The sequence below is a fragment of the Erythrolamprus reginae genome, chromosome 6 (genome assembly GCF_031021105.1).
Source record: "Erythrolamprus reginae isolate rEryReg1 chromosome 6, rEryReg1.hap1, whole genome shotgun sequence".
Taxonomy (NCBI): Eukaryota; Metazoa; Chordata; class Lepidosauria; order Squamata; family Dipsadidae; genus Erythrolamprus; species Erythrolamprus reginae.
Window position 1 is genome coordinate 95,165,938 of NC_091955.1, and position 17,716 is coordinate 95,183,653.

At 40.7% G+C, this 17,716-nt stretch overlaps 1 protein-coding gene across 1 annotated transcript in view; it reads left to right on the forward strand.

Annotated features, from left to right (window-relative positions):
* The first annotated feature begins 2,663 nt into the window (after positions 1-2,663).
* The window catches only part of EXOC4 (exocyst complex component 4), a 289,610-nt gene continuing 274,557 nt past the window's right edge, over positions 2,664-17,716 (forward strand). The window contains 1 exon segment of the mRNA XM_070754459.1: positions 2,664-2,754. Coding sequence (XP_070610560.1) covers positions 2,669-2,754 — 86 coding nt within the window. The 5' untranslated portion in view covers positions 2,664-2,668.

Sequence of the window (17,716 nt, forward strand, 5' to 3'; positions counted from 1 at the left end):
GTAGAGGTACCATTGTATTCTATTCTGCTATGTTTATATGAACTACTACTATCCGATACAGGTTTGACTAACAAACAAACAAACAAACAAACAAAATATCTAGTAATGTTGGCAAGCCTATGACAGCATCTGGAAGAGGGAAGTGGAAATAGATTATATCCAGGATTTATTTATTCATTTGTCCAATACACAATACATATGGAAGAGAATAGACATGAAGTAATATATATAAAGATAATATGTAAAAATAGAGGAGAAGATATATGAAAGGAAGAAAATATATATGATATATGAGATAAAGGAAAGACAATTGGACAGGGGACGAAAGGCACACTAGTGCACTTATGTACGCCCCTTACTGACCTCTTAGGAACCTGGAGAGGTCAATCTTGGATAGTCTAAGGGAGAAATGTGAGAAAAGGATGTGAGAAGATGTCCTTTCCCGTGGAACAGAAGCAACTCTGCACCATTCAAAGCAACTAAGACGAGATAAGTAGGGTTCGTAACAGATCCCGAATCTGAAAAGATAAAGAGCAAATAATCAATAGCCAACATGGAAGGGTGAGCATCCTGAGCAAAGGGTTTAGAGACTGGAAAGAATGTAATAAAACCTATATTGACTTTTTATTTTCGAACAGAAAAAGCAATAAGCATACAGCCCGCGGTTATGAACGTTTCCTTGCGTTGTTTAATCGTGTCTTTGGCAATTGACTGCAGACACTGAACGGCGAGGAGGCTTCACCGATTCTGAGTGTGATCCACAGCATCTCTGCAGAACCCTGATTCAGCAAATGGCTTCTGCCTGGGGCACAGGAGCTAAGACAAAGGAATATTATAGGCGCAACGCCGAATAAACACACTGCGATGCCTTCCCAGACTTGAGCTTTAAGAAATGCTTGTCCACTTTTCAGCAATTGGAGGGTGTGTATTTGTGTGTGTGTGTGTGTGTATCTCTCTAGGTACAGAAGAGGTGGCTTTGCCCAGGGCACTTCACTTTGCCAGTTAAGAAGCCTGTAGAGGCTCCATTTGCAAAACACACAGAGCTTATTTTCTTTTAACCTTGGTTGGTTTGCAGCTCGATGCAAATCCAGCCCATTTGGTTAGTTTATGATTCGGTGCATTGCGCAAATCCAGAAAAGGAGTTGAACTGGTGATCAAGTTTAGCACGTTGTTCAAACCAAGCGAGTGTAGCTGTTTTCTCTTTTCTTTGGTGACCAGATTGCCATAGGAAAGGAATCCTCCCTTCCTTCCCCTCTGATCTATTTCTTTCTCCCCCTCCCTCATTTCTCCTTTTCCTTCCTTTCCTCACCTTCCTCTTTCCTTCCTTCCTTTCCTCCCTCCCTCCTTTTCCATTTTTCTTCCTTCCCCTCTCATCTATTCCGTTCTCCCCGTCCCTCATTCCTCTTTTTCCTTCCTTTCCTCACCTTCCTTCCTTCCTTCTCCCCTTCCTTCCTTTCCTCCCTCTCCTTCCCCACCTTTCCTTCCTTCCTTTCCTCCCTCCCTCCTTTTCCATTTTTCTTCCTTCCTTCTTTCCTTCCGTCCCCTCTCATCTATTCCGTTCTCCTCCTCCCTCATTCCTCTTTTTCCTTCCTTTCCTCACCTTCCTTCCTTCTTTCCTTCCTTCCCCTCTTATCTATTCCGTTCTCCCCCTCCCCCCTCCCTCTTTTTCCTTCCTTTCTTCACATTCCTTCCTTCTTTCCTTCCTTCCCTCCCTCTCCCTCCCCACCTTTCCTTCCTTCCCCTCCTCCCTCCCTCCCTTGTAAGCTGGGTGCAAACAAAACTGCAAACTCCCCACAATAAGTTTCCAACAAAAGAAAATTCAAAATTCACATTCCCCATGAAGCCGCACGCACTATTAATCCCAAATGGAATTTTAAAAAATCATTGTTATTGTAAATGAAAGATACTTTTTCCCTTTCACCATTTCTCTCTCTCCTCTATTCCTCCCCCTCACACTTTATCTAGCAAGCTCCTTTTGATTCTCCTCAAAACACAATGCAAACAGATATTATATTATGATCATGATTATAATTAAGCCCAAATCACTTTTATCAGAAATTATCCATGGGACATTTTAATGAAGAGATTGTCCTATTATTTTGAAGGGGATACAATACAGACCTTTCCTTTTAAAATGACAAAACATTTTTGTACATGCTTCTAAACCCGTTTTTCTATGTCTTTCATAGAAAAAACAACAACTATGATTAATTTGGAACAATACCATCTGACAACAGTGACATAGGAAGGTGACCATGTTATTCTCTCTTTCTCTTGTTTTGTTTTTAGATTTTAAAAATAAACCTTATTTAAACACACGAAATACAAACAGAGCATGTTATTCTCATGGAAGCTGTCTGCTGCAGCAACAAGGGGTGGAGGCAGTGGCCCATTAATCCCAAATTCACCTTTGCAAGGACCAGGTAAACTCGTTTCATTGCCACCTGGGCGCTTCCAGCATCCTTCTGGCCCTTCAGGTAGCCATCACCTGTGCTCCCGAAGGAAACCACAAGCCCCAGAGTGCAAAGCGGGAAGGCGGTGTCACGCGAGTCGTTTCGTCCCACCTCCCCGCCACCGTGATAGGACGGCGGACAGACGGCGGACGCGCCGATTGGCCAGGGAGGGTAAACGGGGGCATGGCCGACCTTAGAACGTAGGCCCAGCCAAGATGGCGGCGTCTGAGGCGACGGGAAGATACAGGAGCGCGATGAGCAAAAGCAAGGATCCCTCCGGCCTGCTCATCTCTGTCATCAGGTAGCGGCGGCCGCCCTTCCTCCGAGGCGGGCTTGAGAGTCTTGGCGAAGGCGTCACCCTCTCAAGCAGGGCGGGCCGAGGGGGGAACTCGCTACCTTGGAACGCGGGGAAAGCCTTCACACGACCCGAGTCAGGGCCTGCCTTGGCTTAACACGCGAGTCTCGTGACTCGCAATAGGTCGTTTCGGGATGTGGGGTTAAACTTAGGGTGAAATATACTGTGGCAATCCTGAAAGTGGGTTAGGTAAAGACGCGAGATAAGCATGTTGTGGGAATGACAGGTTCTGCGTGGGGGCCAGATGTGAATAATTCACAGGGAAGCTCGTCTCAGATGGTGCCCCCAAAGTATTTGCAGTCTCTGTGGTGGTCAGGATTAGTTTTCTTCAATGTGGCCCTTTCTTGAGTGTTCGACTACTATCCCCATGGTTCCCAGCCTTCCTAGATCTGGAAAACATCTGTGAATTTTTTTCAGGGGGAGGGGATGATTTCAAGTTTAATTTCTTTGGGGCTGCTCTAATGTTCTTGGGCTATTTAATCTTGCACATTAGGGTTGGTGGACTACACTTCCCATCATGCCTACTTAACACGTCTCTTTTAGCTAACTTTGGAAAACAAAAAGAATTTGTTTTCTCCCATTTTTCTCCACAGCCACAATCCTGTTAAGCATTTTAAGCTAAAAATGTATACATTTCGTTTTATGATTGTTCAAAGTTGCAACAATGCTGAAAAAAGTGACTTATGACCTGTTTTTTCACACTTATGACCATTGCAGCATTTCTGTGGTCACGTGATCAGGCTTGGCAACTGACTCACATTTATGACGGCTGCAGCGTCCCAGTGACATCGGATCCCCTTTTACAACCTACAGACAAGCAAAATCAATAGGGGAGCCAGATTCACATAACAACCATTTTACTAGTGTAACAACTGCAGTAACTCATTTAACAATTGTAGCAAGAAAGGGCGTAAAATGGGGGGAAAGCTCGCTTACCAAATGTCCTACTTAGTAACAGAATTTTCAGTTGTGGTTTATTTATTTATTATTTATTTATTAATTCAATTTCTATGGTTGTAAGATGAGGACTATCTGTATTGTTAGCTTGGGGCCAAGATATCTGAAGGCTGTTTTTTTTAGAGGTGCCAGCCTCTCCATTTACAATTACAGGTAGTCCTGGATTTATGACAATTGAGCCCAACATTTCTGTTGCTAAGCGAGACGGCTGTTAAGTGAGTTTTGCCCCATTTTACGATCTTTCTTGCCACAGTTGTTAAGGGAATCACTGCAGTTGTTCTGTTAGAAACACAGCTGTTAAGTAAATCTGGCTTGCCTCTCCGCAGTTCTGTGTTAGCTAAAACCTCAGAAGAGAAGGATTTAGGGGTAGTGATTTCTGACAGTCACAAAATGGGTGAACCATGTGGTCGGTTGTTAGGGAAAGCAAGTAGAATGCTTGGCTGCATAGCTAGAGGTATAACAAACAGGAAGAGGGAGATTATGATCCCCTTATATAGAGTGCTGGTGAAACCCCATTTGGAATACTGTGTTCAGTTCTGGAGATCTCACCTACAAAAAGAGATTGATAAAATTGAACGGGTCCAAAGATGGGCTACAAAAATGGTGGAAGGTCTTAAGCATAAAACTTATCAGGAAAGACTTCATGAAACTCCATCTGTATAGTCTGGAGGACAGAATGTGAGGGGGGACATGATTGAAACATTTAAATATGTTAAAGGGTTAAATAAGGTTCAGGAGGGAAGTGTTTTTAATAGGAAAGTGAACACAAGAACAAGGGGACACAATCTGAGGTCAGTTGGGGGAAAGATCAGAAGCGACATGAGAAAATATTGACTGAAAGCGTAGTAGATGCTTGGAACAAACTTCCAGCAGACATGGTTGGTAAATCCACCTTAACTGAATTTAAACACGCCTGGGATAAACATATATCTATCCTAAGATAAAATAGTATAGTATAAGGGCAGATTAGATGGACCATGTGGTCTTTTTCTGCCGTCAATCTTCTATGTTTCTATGATTTTGCTTGTTGGAAGCCAGCTATAGGGTTACAAATGATGATCAATTGATAGGACAATTCAACTGTCATAAATAAATGTTCCAGTACCCGAGTTTTGATCAATTGATCATCAGGATGCTGCAATAGTCTACAAAGTGTGAAAACCAACCACAAATCACTTTTTTCCTAGCATAGTTGTAATTTGGGTCATTGAGTGAGGAGTTCTGGTGGAACCAAGGAAATCCAGGTGTAAGCCACCTGCAATCATGAAAGCTCAGGAGTGCATTTGGGCCAATTGCAGGTAGTCTTGGGCTTAAAACCATAATTGAGCTGAAAATTTCTGTTGCTAAGTGAAGCATTTGTTAAGTGAGCCTTGTCCCGTTTTACCTCTTTTAATTTCAAAAACTCAGGATGCAAATTTGGGACAATTGCAATCTTCCATCTTAAATCTTATGGAGATTCCAGCTTAAATCTTATGGAGATTCTCAGCTTTGGTTTTATGGAGATTCTCAGTCATCCTTGTCAAGGGCGAGTTCCACCTACCTTCACCACCTTTCGCATTGCGATGTTTGTGCACCTCTACTCGCCCATGTGCATCCCTCATGCAAATTCATTTCCACACTTGTTCTGAAGGTGGTTTCAACCTAAAACACAGCTGAGGAGCTGATCAGCTGTGCTTTGGGCAAAGAAATAAAGGTGGTATTAACCTGGGGGTAGGTGGGAGGGTTTTTTTTCACAACAGAGGATGAAGAGAACCCATCCAAACACCAAAATAATTGCTGAAAATTAAAAAAAAAAAGATGGCGGCGTGCACGGATGGTCACAGATAGAACTGGATCTGTGACACCATCTTCATGTTACCAATGAATGCTAATGGTTTGGGTGATTTACTTTGAATCAGGAGGAACTCACCCCTGATCCAGGTCATGGTTGTCCCAAATATGTTTTTTTAAAAACAACAACAACAACTGGACTTTGTTTTTCCTTGAAGACATTTCGCTTCTCATCCAAGAAGCTTCTTCAGTTCTTCAGAAAAGCAAAACGTCTTTAAAGAAAAAAACGAAGTCCAATTCCCTTTTGTAAAAGCCCCTTTGGGACTTTCAGCTCAGCCTGTGTTCCAAATTTGTTGCGTGGACATTGGAAGAGGGAGTACTTGCAAACACCAGGCTGAAATTGCAGAGGAAAGGAGGAATATAAATGTTAACAGAGGAGTAAATAATTGTTATACGTTTGCATCTGACAAGCAGTTTTTCTACTTTGGGGCTGGTTGAGATGCATTGACGCCTTTCCAGGGAGTGTCATTTGCTGTTTGTGCTCTGTGCTGATTAAAGTCAGGATTAAATTGTTTGATCTCAACTTTTAAAAATGACTTTTGCTAGATATGTGATGCTCTGAAGCTTGCCGTGTCTTGGATCCACTGTCAACTATTTTCAAGTAGTTAGGGAAGGAAGCCAGTGGCGAATAGAACACAATGTCTTCTGTCATGAAGGGCTAGTGCCAGGAAAATCTTCTATCCTGCTTTATTTTGCCAAAGAATAGCGAAAAATTTTCTGAACACTTTATCGTAGTGGGACTGTACAAGTTGTCCTTGAATTACTAAAGTTGGGAACAGATTTTCCATCGCCAGGCAAAATTAAGTGAGTTGCGCTGAATTTTAAGACCTTCCCCCACTGAAGTTGTTAAGCAAATCACTACAGTTGTTAAATGAATCAAATCACACAGCCATTGAGTGAATGTGGCTTTCCCCCTTGTTCTGTCGGGCTCTCTGGTAGAATCCTCCCAAAAATGCACAGATACAATTTCAGACACACACATGTTTGAAAATTCAAAACAATGTTCTTTATACCGAAAATGCAAATAAGCAGAGCCCTCTTTTTGTATAGCAAAGAGCACTTGTCTCCAAACAAATTGGTAATTTGTACAAGTCCCATATCAGTTCTGTGATACTTAGCTTGCAGCTGTGAGGCAATTCACAGTCCTTCTTCTTTCACAAAGTGAAACACACTTTGCTCTGCTTTAGTTTCAAAGCGGGGGAAAATCAGCACACAAAAGGTCAAAGTCAGCAAAGCAGTCACGAAACAGAACGATCAGATAATCCTCCACAATGGCCAAACCCACAGGCTGCTATTTATAGCAGCCTCACTAATGACCACAGCCCCACCCAACCACAGGTGGCCTCATTTTCTTTGATAATAATCTCTCAGTTGTTGTTGCCTATGCATCGCTCTCCGCATGTGTGGCTGTATCATTTACTCTTGTTCTGAATCCAAGGAGGAACTAGATAATTGATCTCCTTCTGAGCTGTCTGCCCCACTCTCCTCCTCCCTGTCACTCATGTCTTCTTGGTCAGAGGAGCCTTCATCAGCAGATTCCACCGGGGGCAAAACAGGCATGCAGCATGTGGATGTCTTCCCCACATCCCAGTCCATGGGGCAGGAGCAGGGCCAGAGCTAACCACAACACCCCTTGACTTTTGGTGTCAGAAACCAGCTGAGGAATGATGATGGCAGCCATCATTAATGCATTCTGGTTGCCAAGCCCCTAAATTTTGATCATGTGATTGTGTGGATCAGTCATAAGTCACTTTTTTCAAGCAGTTACTAAATCAGTGATTGTAAATTGTAAATTGAGCAATAACCATAGTTAGGCAGGAGGGCTTAGTCTTTATTTGCTAATAAAAAATAAGCTAAGATTCTGTGCCAAAACTGTTAAGATATTCATGTACTGGGAGAGCCAATGGTAATAAGATCAGCCAATGAATAGGCATAACAACAGTCAGTGAATAGCAATTGAATCAGACAATGGAAGGTAAACTCTTCTGAGTCTGTGCAGAGAATCGAAACTTAAGCTTAAGGCTGTCAAACATTAGAACATGGTTCTCCAAACTTGGCCATATTAAGACTTGTGGACTTCAATTCCCAGAATTCCTCAGCCAGCCTTGCTACCTGAGGAATTCTGGGAGTTGAAGTCCATAAATCTCCAAGTTTAGATTTATCAGAAATTGAGACGATAGGGTTGTGAGTGAGAACAGCTTGGTGTTAAAATGTTGGCATCTAGTGCACCAGCATAAGCTGGGCTAAAATTGCCTTCAGCTACTCCTGGTTGTATGTGATGTGTGAACACTACTGTTGTGGAGAAAGGGAGTAAAGGCCTTTCTTTCCCAATGGAAATCTCTAAACTAACTCCATTGCTCCAAATTAGTGGTAGGTGAAAAATCCCACTGATGTCAATGGGGTGCTTTTTATAAAAGGTGCACGTTTTCATAGGAATTGCAAGAATTGCAAGATATATTTGTCAAGAATCATGAGGTACAATACTTAGTGATTATCCTAGAATAGAATAGAATAGAATAGAATAGAATTTTATTGGCCAAGTGTGATTGGACACACAAGGAATTTGTCTTGGTGCATATGCTCTCAACGTACATAAATTTGTCAAGAATCATGTGGTACAACACTTAATGATTGTCATAGGGGTCAAATAAGCAATGAAGAAGCAATATTAATAAAAATCTTAGGATATACGCAACAAGTTACAGTCATACAGTCAACATGGGAGGAAATGGGTGATAGGAATGATGAGAAAAACTAGTAGAATAGAAGTGCAGATTTAGTAGAAAGTCTGACAGTGTTGAGGGAATTATTTGTTTAGTAGAGTGATGGCGTTCGGGAAAAAACTGTTCTTGTGTCTAGTTGTCTTGGTGTGCAGTGCTCTGTAGCGACGTTTTGAGGGTAGGAGTTGAAACAATTTGTGTCCAGGATGTGAGGGGTCAGTAAATATTTTACCCGCCCTCTAGGAGTCAAATAAGCAATCAGGAAACAATAAAAAAACTTAAGGATGCAAGCAACAAGTGACAGTCATACGGTCATAAATGGGAGGAAATGGGTGAAAGGAATGATGAGAAAAAACTAGTAGTAATAGCAGTGCAGACTTAGTAAATATTTTGACAGTGTTGAGGGAATGATTTGTTTAGCAGAGTGACGGCATTTGGGAAAAAGATGGGTTATGGCAGTCAACCAGATCTAAGGGAGACTTCTGCTTAAATCTGTCTGTCTATCCTTCTACCTGCCTACCAACCAACCAATCTAATATCTCAACTTTATTTTTATAAACTTGGAAGGTGGTATTTACAGGTAGTCCTTGTCTTATGACCACATTTAAGTCCAAAATTTTTGTTGCCAACCGAGACAGTTGTTAAGTGAGTTTTGCCCCATTTTACAACCTCCCCTGCCACTGTTGTTATGTGAATGACTGCAGTTGTTACGTTAGCATTGAAGAGAAGGCAAACAACAAAAACAAACAATAATAAAATGTGTCATAGAAAAAGAGCAAAGAATCAACATAGCTAAAACAAATAAGGACTAACAAAACGTTTCACACACACAAACAAAACGAATTGTCAAATGTACTGTTGACTGCTAAGGCTACAAATTTTCAAAATTGTGTAGCTGCCCAGCTACCAGGCAGAATTCTGATTTGCAAGGCAGAAGGCTGACTGCAAACAGGATGGGGCTTCAGGTACACACTGCCTGTTGTTACTTTTGCTACTTTAGAGGAAAAACTAGCATTTCACGGATTTTGTCTGTGCTGGCTCCGATTTATGAGTAGGCTTCAACTTCCCCACGTTGCTTCTCTCTGATAGCAACCTTTTCCCACATTTGTTGTTTAGCATTGCTTAATTTGCTGTTTCTGCCTACTCAGGGTGTATTATGACATCCCATCTGCACTGTGTATCTGTTGTGTTAACATTGTTTTAAAAAACGTTGGTGGATGGTATGGCATTTGTGATCGCAGACTTTTGCTGGGATAAATTCATGCTGACAGGGAGGGCTTGCGCAGAGATTTTTACTTATGAAAGTAGGCGGGTTAGAATAATTTAATTTGTGCTTGTGAAGTTCAGCTGTGTTTAAATTAGGGAATTCAGTAAAGCAGAAATGCTAAATTCAGATCTTAATGAATGTATCTCTCCTCTCTCAAGGTAAGCAGTAGGGAACAAGAGTTTTTAAATAAATCTATCAAAGCTAGAACTCCAGGCTTGGTTAAATGTATCTGAAATTCTGATTATAATAATTTAAATTTAATAAAGATTTCCCAAAGAGGAGAAGAAAGAAAAGGTATCTGATATCCTGCTGTAAGTAAAATCAATATACAGTGCCTACATGTGTTATAATAGGATATAAATAAGAGTTATCGGAATACAGATACAAACTTCTGTCTCCACTGGGTGATTTGACTTGTACTGAGAATAATTTATGAGTGTCATACAAATTATTAATCTTTCCTGGGAAAAATCCTTCCCCAGAATAATTCAGCTGTCCATATTTTCTCACTAAACGAGAAGAAGAGTTTAAATGTTTTGTTTTCTGCCCTTCAGGATGAATTGTGTTATACAAAAGAATAGTCTGAGAATGAGCTCCATTTATAGATGCTGCATGTACCTGTGTCTATAAAAATTCTAAGTCATCCAGGTCATGGTTGCTTTTTCAAAAGGCAACTGAACTTGCTTGGTGTTTCCTTGAAGACATTTCACTTTTCACCCAAGAAGCTTCTTTAGTTCTGACAGAATGGTGAAGGATGGAAGGATTTATATTCCTCGCAGTTGTCTGGTCGTTAGTAGTCTTTCTGAGAGTCGTTGAGGCCACTTGGAGATTTATCTGTGCCCTCAAGGTCACTTGAATAGTGCAAATGGGTGTGGAAACTTCTTGGAACTGCAGAAAGGACAGTGTTACAGACTGGAGATAGTTGCTGTCATTTTCCTGTTCCTCTGTTGAGGGAAGGCTGTTCAGTTTTAACATAGGTGGCTTCTTCGACCCTTCTGACAAACCAGTGGTCCTCTCTGTCCAGAATGTGGACTTGGTTGTCTTCAAAAGAGTGACCTTCGTCTTTCAAATGGTGGCAGACTGCTGACTCTCGTCCTGATGTGTTTGTTCTCTCTCCTATGTTGTACCATGTATTCATGAAGTGGCTGTTATGTTTCTCCAATGTCCAGATCTACACATGTCTCACTGCATTGTATTGCATATATTACATTGCTCAGTTTGTTTCTTGGTGTTTTATCCTTGGGGTGGAGATGCTACTGCCTTTGTATATTTTGGGGTATGTATATATAGATCAGTGATGGTGAACCTATGGCATGGGTGCCACAGATAGCACATGGAGCCAAATCTGCTGGCACGCGAACAGTTTAATATTTAAAAAAATATTTAATATTTAATTGGATTTGTATTTATTTATTATTTATTTATTTATTTTATTATTTAGATTTGTATGCCGCCCCTCTCTGCAGACTCGGGGCGGCTCACAGCATATACAAAAACAGAACAATAATATAAATCTAATTAATACTACATTGAAAACAATCATTAAATACAATTAAAAGAAATTAAAAAGAAAGTTGCCCTAGCTGAGCTCCAACGTGCATGTGGGTGTCGGCCAGCTGATTTTGGGCTCGCCCAGAGGCTCTGGGAGGGTGTTTTTGGCTTCCAGAGAGCCTCTGGGAGGGCGGGACGGGGAGGATGTTTTTACCTTCCCCCGTCTCCAGGGAACCCTTTGGAGCCTTAGGGAGGGCAAAACAGGAGCCTACTGGGCCCATCAGAAGTTGGGAAACAGGCCATTTCCAGCCTGCAGAGGGCCTTCGGGGGGCAGGGGAAGCTGTTTTCGCCCTACCCAGGCATTGAATTATGGGTGTGGGCACTCGCGCATGTGTGATAGCATGCACCCATTCTCTTTTCGGCACCCGAGGAAAAGAAGGTTCGCCATCCCTGATATAGATACATGCATACATTTGTACATAAAAAGTATATAATTTTTTTGCATTATGTTTCTTTTCCCCTAAAATTCCAGGTAGAGTTGGAATGCTCTACCTCGGTGTTTTTCAACCAGTGTGCCGTGGCACACTAGTGTGCCGCAAGACATGGTCAGGTGTGCCGTGAAGCTCAGAGAGAGAAAGAAAACAAGAGAGAGAGAAAGAAAGAGAGAGAAAGAGAGAAAGAAAGAGCAAGAGAGAGAGAAAGCAAGCAAGACAGAAAGAAAACAATAGAGAGAAAGAAAACAAGAGAGAGAAAGAAAGCAAGAGAGAGATCAAGAGAGAGAAAGAAAGCAAGCAAGAGAGAGAGAGAAAGAGGGAGGGAAGGTGGGAGAAAGACAGAGGGAGGTAGGGAGGGAGAGAGAAAGAGAGCAAAAAAGAGGAAAGAAGGAAGAGAGAAAGAGGGATGGAGAGAGAAATAGAGCGAAAGAGAGAGAATTTTTTTGTCCAAACTTTTTTTAGCCACCCCCCCCGGCCCCCACTCGATGTGCCCCACGGTTTTGTAAATGTAAAAAATGTGCCGCGGCTCAAAAAAGGTTGAAAATCACTGCTCTACCTGACTCTGTGGTTTCTACTCCCAACCCCAAAACCTTTAACAATAGATTATCTACAATTGACCTCTCCCCCTTCCTAAGAGGTCTGTAAGGGGCGTGCATAAGCGCACCATTGTGCCTACCGTCCCTCTCCTACTGTTCTTTTGTCTTCCATCATTATTTTTTATCATTACCTATCCAATGTTTATTTGTATAAATTACCATCCTATAATTGTTTGTTTTGACAAATATATACATAAAATAAAATAAATAACTAAAAAGGGCTGTATAACGCAGTGATAGTGAACCTTTTTTGGCTTGGGTGTCAAAAGGGTGGGCGCATGCGCATGCCCACACCCATAATGCAATGCCCTGCAATGTTCAAATCTGAGACGTCATACCTTTCCCTTAATCAAAACGATTCTTTGATTAACCTTTGGTCACATGAATGCTGGGGAATTTTGAGCTCTGTGTAAATCGGTTGAACTCCTTTCACTTTGTATATCTCCCCCTTCCCTCCCATTTAACCTAAAGTAATCCTTAGCTGCACCCCACATTGAGAATATTACACTACATAACTGTTAATGAAAACTGATCTCATCACTTCTGACATTTAGAATACAAAATAAATCGATGGAAATAAGTTCTTAGCGAAATGTTTGTTCCCACAGTGTCTGCTGTCAGGGCATGGCAAGGCTGAACACCATACCCCAGGAAGCTTGGAGAGCGGAATTGATTGAAAATGAAAGCTGACCTATTAATTTCATTGTCCAAAGTTAGCTACAAATAAATAGATAGCTAGATAGATAGGGATAGATACATATGGATAGATAGGGAGAGAGAGAGAGAGAGGAATAGACACACATGGATAAATAGATTAGATAGAGATGGAGATAGATAGATAGATAGATAGATAGATAGATAGATAGATAGATAGATAGATAGATAGATAGGGGTAGATGCATATGGATATGGATGGATGGGTGGATAGATAGATACATAGATACATAGGGATAGATAGATAGATAGATAGATAGATAGATAGATAGGGATAGATACATATGGATATGGATGGATAGATAGATAGATAGATAGATAGAAATGAATAGAGAGAGAGATAGCAGAAAGGAAATTTGAAGCAGATCCTTGCTTTAATACCTGGAGGATGTATATCCTAAAGAAATAATAATGAAAAAGATATTGAGCAGTAGGCCTATTTCTTTCAACTTCTGTTCAGCTTTTAATAAAGCAGTTGTTCCCCTGGTGATTGGATTCTGCAGTGAAATTAAGTTAAAAGAATATTTGTGTCTTAGGCCGTAGTGAAAGACCTTTTCTAAAGTTAATACACTTTCAACTTTCCTGTCTCCTTTATAAACAGTCTACCTGGTGGATACAAATCTCAGGACAGGGCAGGTAGTCCTCAACTTACAACAGTTCATTTAGTTGAAACGGCACTTGAAGAAAAGTGACTCAGGATTGTATTTCACACTTACGACTTGCTTGGTGAAAATGCACCCTATCCTGAGTGCCAATTCTATCTATATTCACAAAGATGAGCTTTTGAAGAAATTTCCCTCCTCCTTCCTTTTAATAAACTTTTCGTCTGGAGAAAGAACATTGCCACTTTCTCCCACCTGCAACGGAGCATTTTGAATGAAGGATGCCTTCCCCTTCTCCTTCTCCTTCCCCCCACATCCAAAAATCTCCTGCGAGTTCAGCAGAGCTCCATTTTCCCACTTTTTACGTGCTGTTCTCTGCAAAACTTTGATGCTTTTAATATATTGATATAGCCTCTCAGCTTGCGTGATTTTAGAAAAGCCCGAGATGGATTGTGGAGGGGAAAAAAGTATGCTGGTGAAGTTGATGGACGATGCCTTTATATAACCTTCAACTTTCAGAAGCAAAGTGCTTTTTAAGTACCGGTTTCTGATGAGCAACCTTAAATGGAAACTCTGTTCTGCAAATGGGCTTCCTAGAAGCCAGTTGGAATGAGGCACTGGCCTTTATGAATCCCTGATCCAATCCTAACTCAGGTCTTACATGCTTTTAAGCTTGTGAAACTCAGAAACAACATAATAACTTACTGTATTTTTGGTGTATAAGACGCACATTATGCCTCCCTAAAAGAGACTGATAATTTGGGTGCCTCTTATACTCTGAATGTAGCTTTTTATTTCAGTCCTAACTAGCTGCTAATGAGTTTCCCAGCTCCTACCTTGCAGGCTCTTTCATTGTTTCTCTCTGCGAAGAATGTTTTCCAAGCCCTAAGTCTTTGCAGGTTTTTTTCATTACTCAAATTTGCTCTGAGTAAGTTTCTTTCTATCCCTAAGTAGGTGCTAACAATGTTCCCAGCTTTTACCCGCTTGCAAGCTCTTCCATTATTACTGTCTGCAAATAATGTTTTCCAAGCCATAATTCTTTGCAGGGTTTTTTCCATTGCTCTACTTGTTCAGATTGTTTCTTTCCAGGTGCTAATGATGTTCCCTAGCTCAGCTTCAACATGCATGTGTGTGCCAGCAGGGTGATTTTTGGCTAACACAGAGGCTCCAGGAGGACATTTTTGGCTTCCAGAGAGTTTCTGGGGGGATCGGGGAGGGCATTTTTACTGAGAGAAGCAACTTAGAACTAAGGAGAAATTTGCTGACAGGTTGAACAATTAATCAGCGGAACAGCTTGCCACCGGAAGTTGTGAATGCTCCAACACTGGAGGCTTTTAAGAAAAGATTGAGCAGCCACTTGTCTGGAATTGTATAATTCAATTCAATTCAATTTATTAGATTTGTATGCCGCCCCCTTCCGAAGACTCGGGGCGGCTCACAACAACAATAAAAACAGTATAACAATGGAACAAATCTAATAATAAAATTACATTAAAAAAATAAGGTCTTCTGCTTGAGCAAGAGGTTGGACTAGAAGACCCCCAAGTTCCCATTCCAGCTCTGCTCTGATTCATTAATAATTACCTGTCTATTTCTTGAGTGCCTGTTCTTTTAACTGTTGATAAGCATTGCTAAAAAGCAGCCACTGTCTTTGCATTAATATCTTCATAGAATAGAACAGAATTCTTTCTTGGCCAAGAATTGGACACACAAGGAATTTGTCTTGGTGCATATGCTCTCAGTGTACATAAAAGAAAATATAGATTTGTCAAGAATCATGAGATGCAACAATACAAGCAATGAAGAAACAATATTAATAAAAACCTTAGGCTACAAGCAACAAGTTACTGTACAGTCATACAGTCCTAAGTGGGAGGAAATGGGTGACAGGAATGATGAGAAAAACTAGTAGAAATAGAAGTGCAGATTTTATAAAAAGTTTGACAGTGTTGAGGGAATTATTTGTTTAGCAGAGTGATGGCATTCGGGAAAAAACTGTTCTTGTGTCTAGTTGTCTTGGTGTGCAGTGCTCTGTAGCATCATTTTGAGGGTAGGAGTTGAAACTGTTTATGTCCAGGATGCGAGGGGTCAGTAAATATTTTCACCGCCCTCTTTTTGACTCATGCAGTCTACAGGTCCTCAATGGAAGGCAGATTGGCAGCAATTGTTTTTTCTGCAGTTCTGATTCCCCTCTAAAGTCTGTGTCGATCTTGTTGGGTTGCAGAACCGAACCAGACAGTTATAGAGGTGCAGATGACAGACTCAATGATTTCCTCTGTAGAACTGTATCAGCAGCTTCTTGGGCGGTTTGTGCTTTCTGAGTTGGCGCAGAAAGAACATTCTTTGTTGTGCTTTTTTGATGATGTTTTCGTTGTCCATCCCAAGGCTTTCCATGCCTGTCGTTAATAGTTTGGTCTTCCTTACATTTAATCTTCCTCTCATATTGTGCTCCTTGACTTTTTTTATTACTAGAGCTTGCAAATCTTTTGCATTTTCAGCAAGGAGAGCAGATTATTGAAATTTCTTCTTCCAGTTTTAAAGCAACGCTCATACTGTATTTCCTATTCTCAGTTCTCTTAATATGTATGCGGCATATCGTTTGAATAAATGAGGGGACGTATACAACCTTGCCAACCTGCAGCCGGTCTATTTCAACATCTTCTGCCTCCGTTATGGCTTGTCCGCATAGGTTTGTTTTTCATGGGAAAAATAAAACTAAAAATAAAACATTCTGGGATAGTCTGATACAGTAGTCTCAAAATGGGTGAGCAGTGTGGTCGGGCGGTAGGAAAAGCAAGTAGGATGCTTGGCTGCATAGCTAGAGGTATAACAAGCAGGAAGAGGGAGATTATGATCCCCTTATATAGAGCGCTGGTGAGACCACATTTGGAATACTGTGTTCAGTTCTGGAGACCTCACCTACAAAAAGATATTGACAAAATTGAATGGGTCCAAAGATGGGCTACAAGAATGGTGGAAGGTCTTAAGCATAAAACGTATCAGGAAAGACTTCATGAACTCAATCTGTATAGTCTGGAGGACAGAAGGAAAAGGGGGGACATGATTTAAACATTTAAATATGTTAAAGGGTTAAATAAGGTTCAGGAGGGAAGTGTTTTTAATAGGAAAGTGAACACAAGAACAAGGGGGCACAATCTGAAGTTAGTTGGGGGAATGATCAAAGGCAACATAAGAAAATATATCCATTGTAAGATAAAATACAGAAAATAGTATAAGGGCAGACTAGATGGACCATGAGGTCTTTTTCTGCCGTCAGACTTCTATGTTTCTATGGGATTTCCCTTTTCCTAAAAATATTCCATGATGTTACATTGATATTTGAGGATAGGTCTTTTTAACATTTATACTAATCTAGTTGAAATATTAATTTGTATTGCTAGTCCATCTATGATATGATATAAGGTAGGGTAAAATGGCTAAACAAATACAGTAGCTGTAAATTGTGGGTTTACCTGTAATATCCAGTTTGGGGAGGGTCCACCCGCCCTTGATCTTTTATAATCTCTTTTTCTCCTTCATTTTAACAACTTTAAATTCATTCCGTAATTCTTCTGGCTTTCCTTCATTGAGACTGGGCACTTCAAAGTGATTGTGGATGTTCTCTTTGAAAATGATTGATATGTGCTCAAGATCATATCACAAGCACTGGTTGGCTTTCTTCTTTCTTTCTTTTTTTAAATCTTAAATTGGCACTTGTAGACGAGCAGCTCGTGATCTATCCCACTGTCTGCCTCTGGCTACGTCTCCCCGTATCAGTAATGTAGTTTGATTTCTGTTTATTCCATCTAGCAGCGCCCATAAACGTAGGTGTTGCTTGGTCATCAGAAAATGGTGTTAGCCATAAAGGAACCATTGAAGTTGACAGAAATGTATATATACATTGTCATGCTTCATTTCAATTTTCTAGGCTACAAGATCTCACTGCTTTTCCGCTCCTTTATATTTCTAAATATCCATTTCGGTCTCTAGTCAGAAACATCATACATCTTCCTTTTGTGTTCTTCTGTTCATATCAAATTTAACTTGATCATACAAAAAAAGAAAAAAAAGCAGTCCCATCATCAACTTCTTTTTCTTCTGCATTCCTCGCTGGAACATAAAAGTTGGATAATTGTCATATTAAAGGATTATCTGCAAAGTCTATTTGATGCTGTCATTGCATTGTGTAACCAAGTATTGTTCTTGCTATAATCCTTTAGACTATGAAAGGGAGAGA